This window comes from Molothrus ater, chromosome 2 (genome assembly GCF_012460135.2).
Source record: "Molothrus ater isolate BHLD 08-10-18 breed brown headed cowbird chromosome 2, BPBGC_Mater_1.1, whole genome shotgun sequence".
NCBI lineage: Eukaryota > Metazoa > Chordata > Aves > Passeriformes > Icteridae > Molothrus > Molothrus ater.
The window spans coordinates 28,305,051-28,319,291 of NC_050479.2; the positions used below are offsets into that span (position 1 = coordinate 28,305,051).

At 37.7% G+C, this 14,241-nt stretch overlaps 1 protein-coding gene across 1 annotated transcript in view; it reads right to left on the reverse strand.

The window, feature by feature from the left end:
• LOC118686301 (pinopsin-like) overlaps positions 1–14,241 on the reverse strand; it is a 76,524-nt gene that overhangs the window by 41,974 nt on the left and 20,309 nt on the right. The window contains exon 2 of the mRNA XM_036382453.2: positions 7,720–8,045. Within this exon, the coding sequence (XP_036238346.1) occupies positions 7,720–8,045 (326 nt within the window). The remainder of the gene's footprint in view (positions 1–7,719; positions 8,046–14,241) is intronic.

The following is a 14,241-nucleotide window of genomic DNA, read 5'->3' on the forward strand; positions in this document are numbered from 1 at the left end:
ATATTTACAGTGTTTTCATGATAGCTACCTAATAATCACTTCAACTCCTGGGAAAACCATAATAGTTATGAAAGAGTACAAGACTAATTAACCAGTTTAAAAATTAAGCATGCTAGTAAGTCTTCTTCCTAGCTAATGAAAGCAACTTTTTATTCAAACAGGTATCCCATGAAAATAAAATGAAAAAATATTAGCTAACAGGAATAATTAGCACTTTCTCCACCGAAATATTCTTGAACAAAAATGTAAGGATACAACTGTCTGAAACCTGAATTACTGGCATCTGAAAATTGCTGTTTATAAAAGTATGAATGTCAGAAGTTAGGGTCAGAATGCTACAGATTTTTCTTCAATTTATGTTTATGTTTGTACTTTATGTTATGACCTGGCATTAAATAGCAATGACATAATTCAAGTATTTTAGCATTTTTTTGAAAATAATTGAAAACATGTACCATTAAAAATATAATAATTATTGATATGCCATATCCTCTTTTTAAGGTGAAACTATTTCCTTATTTTGTTATAATATAATTTGCTTCTTTTAATGCTACTCATCTTATGTACCAGCAGCTGAAAAAAATTTGCTGGTTTTGAGAATACTCTCCTTGATGTGATTTTCTTTCTCTACTCAGTACAGAGGGAATACAGAGAAAAAAAATAGGATAGATAGATTCTTAAAATGCCTTGAATACTCACAGGTAATTTCTCAAACCCTGTGCTTTCCTTCGGTACAACAGGAATAGTGGTATCAGCTTTGCAAAGCCTTGGAAAATCAGCGTATATTCACAGCATCTTCAAACCATCAAAGGAAAAAAATGTATGGAAAGGAAGGAGGAGAGGAAGGAAGGAAGGAAGTGGTGGAAGGAAGTGGCGGACGTGGCGGAAGGAAGGAAGGAAGGAAGGAAGGAAGGAAGGAAGGAAGGAAGGAAGGAAGGAAGGAAGGAAGGAAGGAAGGAAGGAAGGAAGGAAGGAAGGAAGGAAGGAAGGAAGGAAGGAAGGAAGGAAGAAGGAAGGGATCTATCCATCTAAAGAATGGTGTGAGGGTAAAGGAGAAAAGAAGCAACAGGACTCATGGGCTGTGAAGATGAGAGTGCTTACAGAAATTATCAAAAAATTTTTAAACAAAAAGAGTTGATCTGCAAGGATTTCTTATGTATTTAACACTATCTACAGATTGCAATCTGAGTCTAAATAAATTACATATTCAACAGAATTTAAGAACTTACTAAGAAATAGTGAGACACAGCTTTTTTTTCCCAAGTATTCCATGGCTTTTTTTATTCCAGATATCAGTTCACCTACAGAATTCTAATAATTTTGATCATCTTTAGAAGCCAAGAAGACTTGAAAATAATCAGAACTTCAAAGAACTGATCACTGATCACAAATACATACTATATGCAGTCTAATGTCTTTCAGTGCTCCTCTGCAACAGTGCTCACAGGGGTCCGAGGATGAGGGAAGAGATGAGGATCTGACTCCATGTTTCAGAAGTCTTGATTTATTATTTTATTATATATATTATATTAAAACTATACTAAAAGAATAGAAGAAAGGATTTCATCAGAAGGCTAGCTAAGAATAGAAAAAAAAGGAATCAATAACAAAGGCTTGTGTCTCAGACAGACAGTCTGAGCCAGCTGACTGTGATTGGCCATTAATTAGAAACAATTCTATGAGACCAATCACAGATCCACCTGTTGCATTGGATAATAATTGTTTACATTTTGTTCCTGAGGCCTCTCAGCTTCTCAGGAGAAAAAATTCTATGGAAAGGATTTTTCATAAAACATGTCTGTGACACTCCTCTACATTGAAACAACAAAAAGCAGTCAGTGCTTCTAGTGGAGATATGATCTAGAAATTCTGAAAAAAATATGGTGTTACACAGCAATGCAAATTGCTCTCTTAAAGCCCATTCTTATAGCAAATACCATCGAATCAAACAATAAAAAAGCAGTGTCTGTTATCACAAAATATTCCTGTTATCACAGAATCAAAAAAATGGTCTGTTGCCAGCTTTGACTTCTGGCTATAGAATGGCTTGCACATGAAGAATTTGGCAAAGGTCAAACAATTGCCTGGTAAGCAGATGTTGAAAATTTACTGCTAGTTGCTTGCTGAATGCTGTACAGAAAATTTGGAAGTATTTACTTTTATTATTTTTTTACAATATGCTGTATCACTTTATAGCAGTTGATAATCCAGCCAATGCCTCTCATTGTATTTTGTAAATTTATTACAATTCTCTCAACCTGAGACTTCTATTTTAATAAGTTCCATTTTCTTCATGATGATATGACAGAAGACATCTGTTAATTAATTTGCAAACTGAATCTCTTTTTCATTTGAATGAGATGTAATTACTATATATTTATGGCAAGGTTTAAAAACTAAAGGCATATTTCTCATTTTTCCTCTATGCCACCAGAAACTAAGAGGCAAAGAGTATAAGAAGATCCAAAGGAAAGAAATAAAATTTATGAGTATATGGTAAAAAAAAGATATGGCTTTCTAATGAGTCTATTTGTCTGTTTAGGCTTAGATGCTGCGAAGGTCAAACATACCTGAAATCAAGTCAAATCGCAAGTGTACTTAATCACATTTGAAAGGGATGATCTACCGGAACTCTACAACCAGGTCTACATCATCTTCACCTGAATTACTTTTCTTAGGACTTATTTTTTTAATTAAACGAGTAGAAAAATTTTGAACTTTGCTTCTATGACTACAAATCTGGTTTTATTTAGAGTTTTAAGGAGTTAAGATTTAATGTTGCCTAATTGCTTTATCAGTTTTCTCAACATAAATTGTAACTTCAGTGCCATGAAATATAAATATGAACTTTTAGAAAATCAAGTTTTCTCTATAGATAGGCATATAAATCACATGAAGGAATGATGGAACAATAATTACATTCCTATCCTATTCTTTATATTATGTGAAGATTTTTTTTTGCAGTTTAAATCATTAAGCCTTCTGCCCTAATGCGCTCTCTTCCTCCAAATGATCATTTCCAAAAGAGATGGAAATTTGGAAACAATCACAGGCGTGGTCCTTCCACTTTGTTGTCCTTTCCTGACTACTTTAATGAATATCAATACAATAAATGCTTTTACAGATATTGTTTAACGGTTCCAAATAGTACAGATATAAAACAAGATTAAGGAATCAGAAAATATAAAAATTTATCTCTCATCATTCCTTTTTCTCTTAGATTTCCTGTGGGCACAGGAGATTTCAAACCCACCACTGCTGTTTATACCAAATCTTAAAAAATAACCTAGAGTCAAACTCTCACCATACAGATTTAAAAATTAATTTCCTTTACAACCAAGTGGTAATTTCACTCTGGGGCATTATTTTTGATATAAGAGATGGAAGCACTTTTCCTCTGTTAAATTTGGTACTTTGAAATCTGGAAAAGGAATAAGAAAGAGGAATACACAGCTCTCTACTGTGTAACTGTGACTTGCCCAGTTCCCCAACAAGATGACAAGACTTATAAAAGTCAGGAGATGGGACAATAAAAGGTTATCTGGATCTCCTATATTATCTGGAAGTCCGAAATCATATGGCACTTTTCAAAAGAAACAAAAAAATTGCTGTAAAGGGAAATAGTTGGGTAATTCCACTATGTGGACTCACATTTTGGTCACTAGTTAAAGCTAGATGTTTTTGAGGAATTAAGCAAGAACAGGTGCATCACAGGATGGAGGACCAGACATACTGGTAAGGCCAACTTCTGCCTCATATAGTTCTTGAAATTTTCCCTAAGTATTTTTTCTGTTTTCTTTCGTTTTTGTTTTTCAAAGACAAACTCAAAGTAGAACTGGAATAGTGACAGGAAAAATAAACAAAAACCATCACACTATAGGACTATCAGGTCATGTTGTAAGTCCATCTACTCCAGAACTCCATAAAACATTGTCCCTTTGCCCACTTCAACACACAGTCTCTTGCAGAGTAAGAATTGCATGTTTAAGTCTTTGTGCTCTGCTTACAGTCCTTTTTCTTGTTTTCCATATCCTAGCTACACTTCACAAAAAGTTCCAAGCTTTGTTTAAGTATGGCTTTCAATGAAAGAAGACTGACAATGAGATGAGTCTTTTATAAAACCAAACTGAAAACTTTTCTTGAAACATCCTTCTGGGACCCATCTTGTTCTTGCGCAGGATTTTTGCGTATAAGTAGGAGATAATGCAGGCTGAAGAGATCTCTTTTTAAAAGTTTTTCTAATTTTCATTAGGCTGGTTCACATGAGTTCTCTGGGCCTCTCAGTGGAGGATTTTAATCACATTGTGTCTTTTGTGCTACAGTGATTGCAATGCTAATCTCTGTAATTCCACATTTGGGAACCCACTTTTCAAAGTGTAAACAACTGACAGTGACTTCAGAAAGAACATTTTTCCAGAGGGAATCAAAGAGTAGAGTCACAGAGAAGCCTCATAAGCCAAAAACTGAAAAAAAATTCCCATGATTGTACAAAGAAAAGTAAACCATCCTCAATTTTCTTCCCTTGTGCTGTAGAATGTGCATGAATAAAATACATGTGAATAAATTTTGTGAGAGAGAAAACTTTGCCCCTTTGATCAGACTCAACCATCCAGATAAAGCCAGGGAAAAAACCCAGGGAAAAACCCTGGGAAAAAAACCCCATAACTTTAAAGAAAAATGTAATTCCTAAGGATCTTCAAGCATGATAAATGGCAAGAGCTCTGAGATAGTGGTGGAGTTGTGTTTTAATGCTGTTTAATAGCATTTGCTATTAGCATAATTTATACAAGGATATCATTGACTTTTAATTCCTTGAAAAGATGATCTTCCATAAAACCAGTATTAATGAAATCCTTTATACCATTATGTCAGCTTGCAGCTGATTTCATAGGATCTAATGATGCTTCAAAATGCTACAGCACCTGACTAAATTTAGGAAGAAAAAGAGAAAGGCAGACCTATAATCATTGCCCACACAAAGAAAAAATGAAGGCATCGTGCCAGTTCTTGCATTAGCTATCCCAAATATCTTAAGATATTTCTCCCACATCAATAAATTTATACTGCACTATTAAACAATGGCATAACACCTGCACTCTTGATTTCAGGATGCAATACAATTGTTGCTTCAATGCTCTAATATAAAAAAATTCTATAGATCTGGAAAAATTATGAAATGCAGTCTGAAAATGTAGCAAGGAGCTGAATTTGGGACAATGCACCTACTATGTTTGCCATGCTCCCATAATTCTTCAAATACATACCACAGAGTGTCACAGAAGGACTTCAATCTACAAGGACAGAAAATGGCAAGATAATTCTTTTTTTTTGTCCACACCAGAAAGGTACAGCATTACAATGAATGCAACTCTCTTGACCTTTTTTAAATAATCCTACCTACTCTTTGTACTTTTATATAAGAACTACTATATGTTCATTTGCATATTGCTCATCTCTTCCTCTAGTTTGAAACATGACATACATGACATTTCATGAACTATCCCATTTATTACAGAACACTAAAAGGACCTCAGATCAAAAGGAAAGTACTATACTTCAGTGTCTGCGTCATGGTATGTTCCTTAGAAATGTACATATATATGTCACAAAAAATTATGAAATGCAAGGTCTTGAGATTAAGGTGGTGAAAATAGTTCCTGGTACATCACAGAAAGCTAAGGACTGGTAAGATTTCTGATTGAGATTTTCTTTGGTGAATATAACTTATCAAGAAAATCTTTTATAAGCACCAGGAAAGCATTAGATATTTTGTGTAAAATTTTAGGGTTTAGCTATTCAAGACTTCAGGCAGACAAATACTCAGGCAGCTCTTAGGACCCCTAGTCATAACAACTTTAAAGATATGATCTAATCCTCACTGAAGTGCCTTTGCATTTAACAAGTATTGGTTCCTTGCCTGTTCCTCCAACAGGTTATGCAAGATTGGGTTCAATTTTCTTTCACTTCCACCATTTACAAAATTTCTCAGGATCCTCTAACCTCAACACCCCCACAGGCTTGCAGATCACTGTGGAAGGCACGAGGAGAATGGAGGAGAGGGGATTGTGGAAAATGCTCTTCCTCCCCTCTTTTTTATTCATCTGGACAGCTGATTGATCAATCAACCTAATCTGCCCAGTCTACCCAATCTTCATGACCAAATAGAAAATGGCTATAGAGTGCATATATCATTTCTATAATACTTTGTTCCCTCAGTATGTTTGCCACAGCTTCTTGAGACCAATCAGGCAGATCAGTGAGAGGATGATTACCCTTGATATAACTGAATATAAAATACAATTGAATTTTTTTTAAAAAGTGATTGGAATAACACAAGTCTACATTTAGCACTAGAGGTTAAGGTATGTGCTACAGAAGCTTCATCCATGCAGGTATTTGTATACTGTGGATGATGACTGTTGTCAGCAAGGGCAGTGAGGGCTGAAGGAAAGAGCAGCCAACATTTTAAGAAACAAGTATCTTCTGCATGGTTTTAGCACCACATATTCCAAGATCCTGCTTCTTACTTTGAGGTGATGGCAAAAGAAACTGCTGTCCAGAGATCAGATATGGACTGATACTTCAATTGAATGGTATACAATGACAGGAATTTTTTTCTATATTAATATTGCACAACTTTTAAGAAGAGTACTAATGTGTGATTCATAAAAGGGATTTTACTGGCCCGCTCAATACTCAAAGATGAGAAGATTTCCCATTTGGGCTTAAAGTGCTCTCAAAGTTTTGACAAATTGTGTAAAACAATCAAACTTAATTCCTTATGACTAATCAAATCAAACTACATTCACTTTAATTCTGTAGGAGTGCCTCAATTCAGGGATTTACTGCTTTTTTTCCCTTTTAACACCCTTAGTTAATTCATATGAATATTTTAGAGAATTGCTTTATAGAGAACACCTATACATTAATTCCTCTCTCATTATTCATCATTAAACCATTTCATTACTGTCCCAAGAGTATTCAAACTTCACAATACCACACCCTTTTCAGGGTCTTTTGTTTCATTTTGGAATATCTGCAGTGCACCTTAAACCACTGAGAGAAGTATCATTGTAGTAGTAAAAGTAGTAGTAGTAGTAGTAGTAGTAGTAGGTAGTAGTGGTAATGGTGGTTGTAGTTAGAAGGAAAATTTAAATGTGGCCTAGAATTACAAGGGGAAGGCGATCCTTGGGATAATTCAAAAAATCACAGTAGAATTATATTACTGTAGAGTTGAGATTCCAGAGATTAAGGAGCAGAAATTATTAAATTTTAAACTCCAAAACCAGGAAGTATTTGCATGGGTATCTAATTCCTAAACAGGTAAACTTGTATTTTTACTTCATTACAAATGCAAACTTCACTCTGATATGCGGTTTTTCCCGTATACTGTTTTCCACAGTATTGCCAATGACAAAATCAGTATCTGCATGATACTGATCAGTATCTGTTATCTGTTTCTGTATAATCTGTATAATCAGTATCTGTTATCTCTTTGTTTTGACTAATAAATCAAACAATCTTAATTCTCCTGGAGCTTCAGGAGAATTAAGATTGTTGAAGACCTCATGCTCCTTCTTTGAGGATTTCTGCGGTCTTTTTAATTTCATTTTGGCCTGCTGATTTGCTCTCTACCACCAGAACTTCCAAATTAAATAAAATAGAAATGCAAAACCTGCCTGAGAGCAGTCTGCACTATGAGAGCAGGCAGCTGCTTACCTGTTTGACTGCGTACAGGAGGCGCCCGTAGCAGTACATCATGACCATCACGGGGACAGCCAAGCAGAAGATGAACAGACAGATGATGTAGGACGTGGACTCAGCCGACTCTGAGGACCAGCGTACTGAACAGCTCGTGCCTGCACCTTCTACCCCATAACTGCTCCAACCAAGCAGAGGTGGCACGGTCCAGACCAAGGAATAAATCCAAGAACCACCCACTGCCAGCAGAGCCTTGCGGAAATCATGGCTGCGCTTGTGGCACAGGGTGAGAGTGCTGTAGCGCTCGTAGGACAGCACAGCCAGGGAGATCAGCGACACGACACCTGCAATGAACCAAGCAACAGAAATGCTTATTCCATTATTTTGCATGTATCCATTCCAAATCCCAAGAAAGCAGATTTTTTTTTGGTTATCATGTATTTGAAGCAACAGTGAAAACTATTTCCATTATCCTCTATGTGTTAATCCTCACTGTTCCTGGTTGCTCTGTCCATCCTGTCAAATTTTGTTTAACTCGGATTTATTTTACAATGGAAGATTTTTACACTAGACAGATATTCATCTTCTGGTCAGGTTTTCAGATTTATCTGTTTTAGTATTACTCAGGAGAAATCCATTTTCTATCTGAGATAATAAAATGGTGAAAGATTCCCTTGATAAGAACTATTCAACTTTTAAAATCCATGAGCATTTTCAAATAGTGTATTGACTTTTACAGGGGAAAAAAAAAAAAAGCCATATATTTAAGACTGGGAGTCCCAAAGTGAAAGAAGCTTTTGCTTCTTTTGCTCTCCCCATCAGCTAGATGAACCTTCAGTTTTGAACACTCATATATGGAAAAAACAGACAACCACATCATGACTGGGATATGGCAAGCTGCAACTTTATTTACATATATATTACACAATCAGGTTTAAAAGTGATTTAGGTTAATATTAAGACCTAGGTGTCATAAACTCATTATATCTTGCAGAGAAAGGCTTTAAAATTCTGGTTGTAGGGTATTTCCATTCTCTTTTTCAAGTTTTAGGACCCAAGCCCCTCTTCAAAACTGTATGGTTTTCCATGGTAGGTTCTGAGTCACAGCTCAATGAAGAGGGGTTTGTTATTTCCTATGGTTTTGGTCTCCTTGCAGCTTCCTTGAAATTCTGTGTGACAAAACACTGGCTACCACTCCCAGGACTTATGACAGAAGGAACTTGTTTGAAGAGCTTTAAAATCATATTTTAAAACCATATTTTCCAATATGCTTTCCAGCCCCCTTCCTTTTGCTCCTGTAAGAAGAAAAACCTGAATAGATCAATGTCAGTCCAGCTCTTTCCACAAGTTTTTTCTTGATCTTTGCTATTAGCAACAGCCAACTATACAGCAGCACTGAGATATATAGCCTGCCAAAATTCTCTGCTTTTGAGTGGTACCTACTCGAGCAAACGGGTTAAAAGAAAAGGAATTCTTCAAGGGAATCCATAGCTGTAATCCATTTTCCCCATTTAACTGTCAGCTTCTCCTATAGCTGCTTCCCAAGCATGGAATAGAGGTGAGTCAGAGACTTCCCTTGGGAATAGCACTACTCTACCTGGGAATAAAACCCACACACAGACCCACGCAGGGCACAGTGGGATATTTTCCCCAGGCACAGCATTTTGCTCCACTTTTCCTTACAATTCAGTGACTCATTTCTGAGTTAACTGGATGCAGGCACAGCTATTTCTGTCATACTGACAATTTGCAGTTACTTAATGCAGAGCTGGGTAGGCAAAGGACCCATGGGAAATGCAAGCACTGCTTGCTGCGATAGGATGCCTTATTTCTCAGGGGGAAAGAAAGCAAAAGGGTGTGAGGAGAAGGCAACTTTTGAAGAAGGAAATGTCTTTCTTGTGAGAAGAGTCTACTAAATTATTTTCCAAAGATTACTAGGAAGTCAGTCCTAAAGAGTAGATAGATTTACAGCTGTAATAGCTCCACTAAATTCAGATGACTTATAAACTTGCTTTAAAGCTAGGCTACTTTAGAGACAGGGAGACTTTCTCACCATCCTCACCTAATCTGATTTCCTACATAACATCACTTTTGAAAGCCCTTGGACTCGGAAGCAAAGAATCTACTGCTCTCTTCATGCTCCCAGCCCACACTTAATTATCTTCACTTTCTTAGTATTGCTGCTTTCCATATTTTTATCTGCTTGACTAAAGAGCTCCTCTCTATTAAAAACATTTAGCTCATGTAGGCAACTAAGGCAAAAATCCAGATTTTATATTTGAAACCTAGGCCTCTGTCAGGTGTTACAGATCTATTTCTGTTCTTTAGATTAGACAATCATGGACTAACAGAAAACTGTCTCAGCAACAAGAAATCTCTCCCTTCCCAGCTGAGTTCTGTACAGCAAGGATATTGTTCTCACTGTACCTCTGATGGCAATTGAGACTGCATTTTCCCTACTTTGATGAGATAGCAAGTGAGCTGTACTTTTGTTGAGCATATCCCACATTCCTGCATGTGTGGGGCTGCCTGGAAAACCCAGACAGGATGTTCAGATTTCCCTAGCTTGGGGCCCTGCTTCCTGGATTTCTGCTTTCTCCGCTGGGCTCTCAGGTCCAGCCTGGCTGCCAGCTCTGCCTGCTCATCCCTGTGGCTGTGCCACTGCCCAGCAGCTTCTTCTGGTGTGTATTGTCATGATTTATGGCATCATTTACACCACAAATGCAGGATTACTTGTTTTCAGACACAGAAAAGTTCTGTTTTACACCGGCATAGAACTAATGTTCAGATATTAAATTAGGATCATGGTGATGTCAGTCAAGAATAAATCAAATATTAGCAATCAGACAAACACACAAAAGTTGCCTTTAAATTATAGAAAATAATTTTCTTCTCTATACAGAAGAAAACTCATGACATTTAACTGCACATCTTGGCAGGAGCCAATTCATCTTTGCTCACCTTATTATTGAGTCCCACTGACATGACACAAATTACACTTTTCTCTGGAGGACAAAAATTGTAATTTATGGAATCCCAGACCACCAAAGTTCAGGAAAAAAATCCATTATTTTTGAGTTTGGCAGAATAAGACTTCAAGGTTTGAACTTTTTAATAGCACCACAATTAATACCACTACACACTGACTTCTATTACTTTCAAGACAAGGGAAAATGAGGAGTATACAGAAGAGGTAGTTCATAAGAGATAAAAGAATTCAACATTCTTTATGTGGTTCAAACTTAGTAAGTCCAACTAACTTTTCAGAAAAAATTAGAATTACTTTGAAAGAACTGGTACTTTGAAAGACAAAAATATAAATTCAAATCCAAAATCCAAATAAAAAATTAACAAGTACAACTAGCTTTTTCCAACAGTGAGATACATTTTGTTTAATTGGCTGCGAGTAATTAAAACACCTATTACCCAGGTGAGGAAGAAACAGGAACAACAGAGGGCTCTGTAACCCTCTCTGTTTACTTCTGTGACATTGGGCAGTGAACACAAAGTCACAAGACATGCCCCAGCAATGCAGCTCCATCTAACCTTGTTGATGGAGGGCGCTTCACCTTAACACAGAAGCCAAGACTGATCAAAACAAAACTACATCAAGAGTAACCTTGTTGCAATGTTGGGAGAGAGCAGCTCCAGTGTCCCTGGTTGCTAAGACTATTCTCAGCTTTTTAATTAACAAAAAACCCCAACCAAACAGTTTTTTTTAAAAACAAATCTCACTCTTTTATTAGTTCAATAACTGAATCCTAGAAATACACCACTATCCTTTCATCAATTATAACAAATACTCATGTGTTGGACTGAAACAACATTATTTCATAAAAAAGGCAAAGCCAGGTTTTGTGTTCAGTACTTAATTTAACAATGGCTGGAAATAAAATATGAGGATCAGGTGTACATGACCTGTCAGCTTGCAGTGAATGAGCTGCTAGTAAAAAAACTGATGATTGCCTTTGTCCTTTACATGCTTTTCTTTAGCACCCAGTGTCATCCTCTCCATAATTTTTCCAGGTACTGATTTTAGACTAACAGGCTTGTAGTTTCCTCAGCCCTTCCTCATGACCTTCTTGTAATCTGTTTTGGCTAAAGTGGAATAAAGCCTCCCAGTTTTCATTATGCCTCCTAGCTTTGCATACAGAGTTTTCTTAATGCCAGGTGCACTTAACTGTTGTGACCTTTGTTAGAAATCCTGCAGCTATCTGGTATTCTATTTTATGCACTATCTGTTGCAGTCAGAGGAACTAGTGAGAATCTCAGCTTAAAAACAAAACACAATTAAATACTTTAGGATTGTCTCAAAAGAAAAGACTTGAGTGCAATCTCCACAGCCTTAACTACAAAAAAACAAATTAAAAAAATTAATGCAAGCTATAAAAAGAAAATAATTGTAATTTTTATGCCAATGTTTCATTTATTGAGTAGTAACATTTATGACTGTGTAGACTGTGTATATTAATTTCAAATGAATAATTTTTTCTAGAACTGCAACAAAATTAGGTTCACAAATTGCAAATCTAAATGGAATTTGCTTCCAAAAAACATTTAGAGCCTCAAGCTGATACCTAGACAAATAACTCCACAGGAGTCAATCATAGTGAGAAATGTAATTTGCTCCCCCAACATTTCATGTACACATAGGAACGAAAATGAAATTTTCACTGAACAGTACTGAAAAATGTCAAAAATTCCTGTATGCAGATTGCATTACAGGAATAGATAATTATTCAAAAGTTAACCATGGAAATAAGTGACTTTGATACTAGCTGGGTGTGGAGCATAAACCTTGCTACATGGCAATTAGGTGCAACGAGTAGAGTGCACGAAATTAAATTTCAAGTCATAAACCAGGACAGACATCTATTTATAGGCCTATCATCTGAAACATTATCTATTATTTACTTTTATTTAAGGATCTGTACATTTCTCCCTGGCAGCACAGCAGAGAGTATGCTGTAAAAGGCTCAGCAAATCATTACACTTTGTTCCCATGGGTTCTAGCTAAAAGTGTTACATTTTCTTATTCATTTTTGATGGTTTATGCTGCTCACTGATGTAGTAATTGGAAAGGGGATGCAGCTCACCCATGGTCTGGAGGCTATGAAAAAATGAGAATCCCAGGAATTCAGCCTACACTGGATCAACATTTTGACTTCTAATTTAGACATATTTGGCCTCTCAAATGGCCTGTAGGTCATTAGACTACATCATGGTTTGAGTCCTGGGGCTTCCTGGAGCAGTCCTGATTGTATGTTGAAAGGGATATCCTGCACTATGTTTCAGTTATCAACATTGAGCAAGGGCAATGAAAAGAAAACACAGGTAACCTTAGGCAGACTGAGAATGGAGGGATACAATAGCACCTTCTTCAACAAAAAATTAATGGAGAAAAACTAAATCCAAGTGCTTGCAAAAACCCAAGACAGATTTCCCACACCCAGCCTCTATGAAGTTTGATTTTACCCACTCACAGGCATTGTCTCATAGTTTTCATTCACTCACACTCTCACACCCACAGGGTCTGTGCTTAAGAGGTCCTGTCTAGAATTTCTTTTTGCGCAACATAGAGAACAAGAGACTCCAGCTATCAGAAATCCTTCATTGCTTACAAATCCTGCCTATAAGTGTCTTGTACGTCTGAGGCAAGACTGCTGCTCCCTGTTGGCATTTCCTTGAGGCCATGCTCCTCTCAGTGGGTGCAGGATCCTCCACCCATGAGTATTAATACTGTTATTATCAGCACACAATCCTTCAGGCTTGGCTGAATCAATACCTTTCACTGCTGGAAACAGAGCTCTCTGTTACCTGCACAAACTGTTTTCACTCTTCTGCTGTGCTGTCTTCAGGTCTTTACAACCCCTTTCCCACCCTGCGTCCTCTGTACCGACCTCAGTAACTATCGAGGTTTAACGACGTCTGGTTTTCATCTCGGGGGGAAAGTCCATGGGTTATGGGAGTGGTTCCCTGTGGGGATCTGGCAGAGCTGATCAGCTGGCCAGTTTTGAAGATTGACACCTGGTTAAATCACCTAAAAGAGTTTTACACGCCTCTGTGGAAAAGCACATTTAAGAGCGAACAAAACCTGGCAAAAAGCTCTCTGCCTTCCAGCCCTTGAACAGGTAACTGGGCATGGTCTAGCAGGGCCTGGCCGGGCTCTGCTGCGGCACTAGCCGGGCCGGCCCCACACGGCCTGGTTGGTGCGTGGCTCAGCTGGGATTTCTGCTGCCACTATGCTGGGCCATGCCACTGGGACTATCCCAAGGCCGCGAGCAATCAAGTGGCCAGGACTCTGCACCAGGAGTGGCCCCGTGGCTGGCACTCGGGGCAGCCCCAAGACCTGGGAGCGGCCATGTGGCCAGGACTGCTCAGCTGAAATCCGCACGCCTGGGGTAGCACCATGTGACCACAGCTCTCTCAGCATGGCTTGCAAATGAACTTTGTTTATTCCAGTAAAAGCACCAGGAGTAGCCCTGCGGCCAGTGCTGGGTGGCCCCGAGGCCAGGAGCGGCCAGGGTCAGAAGTGGCTAC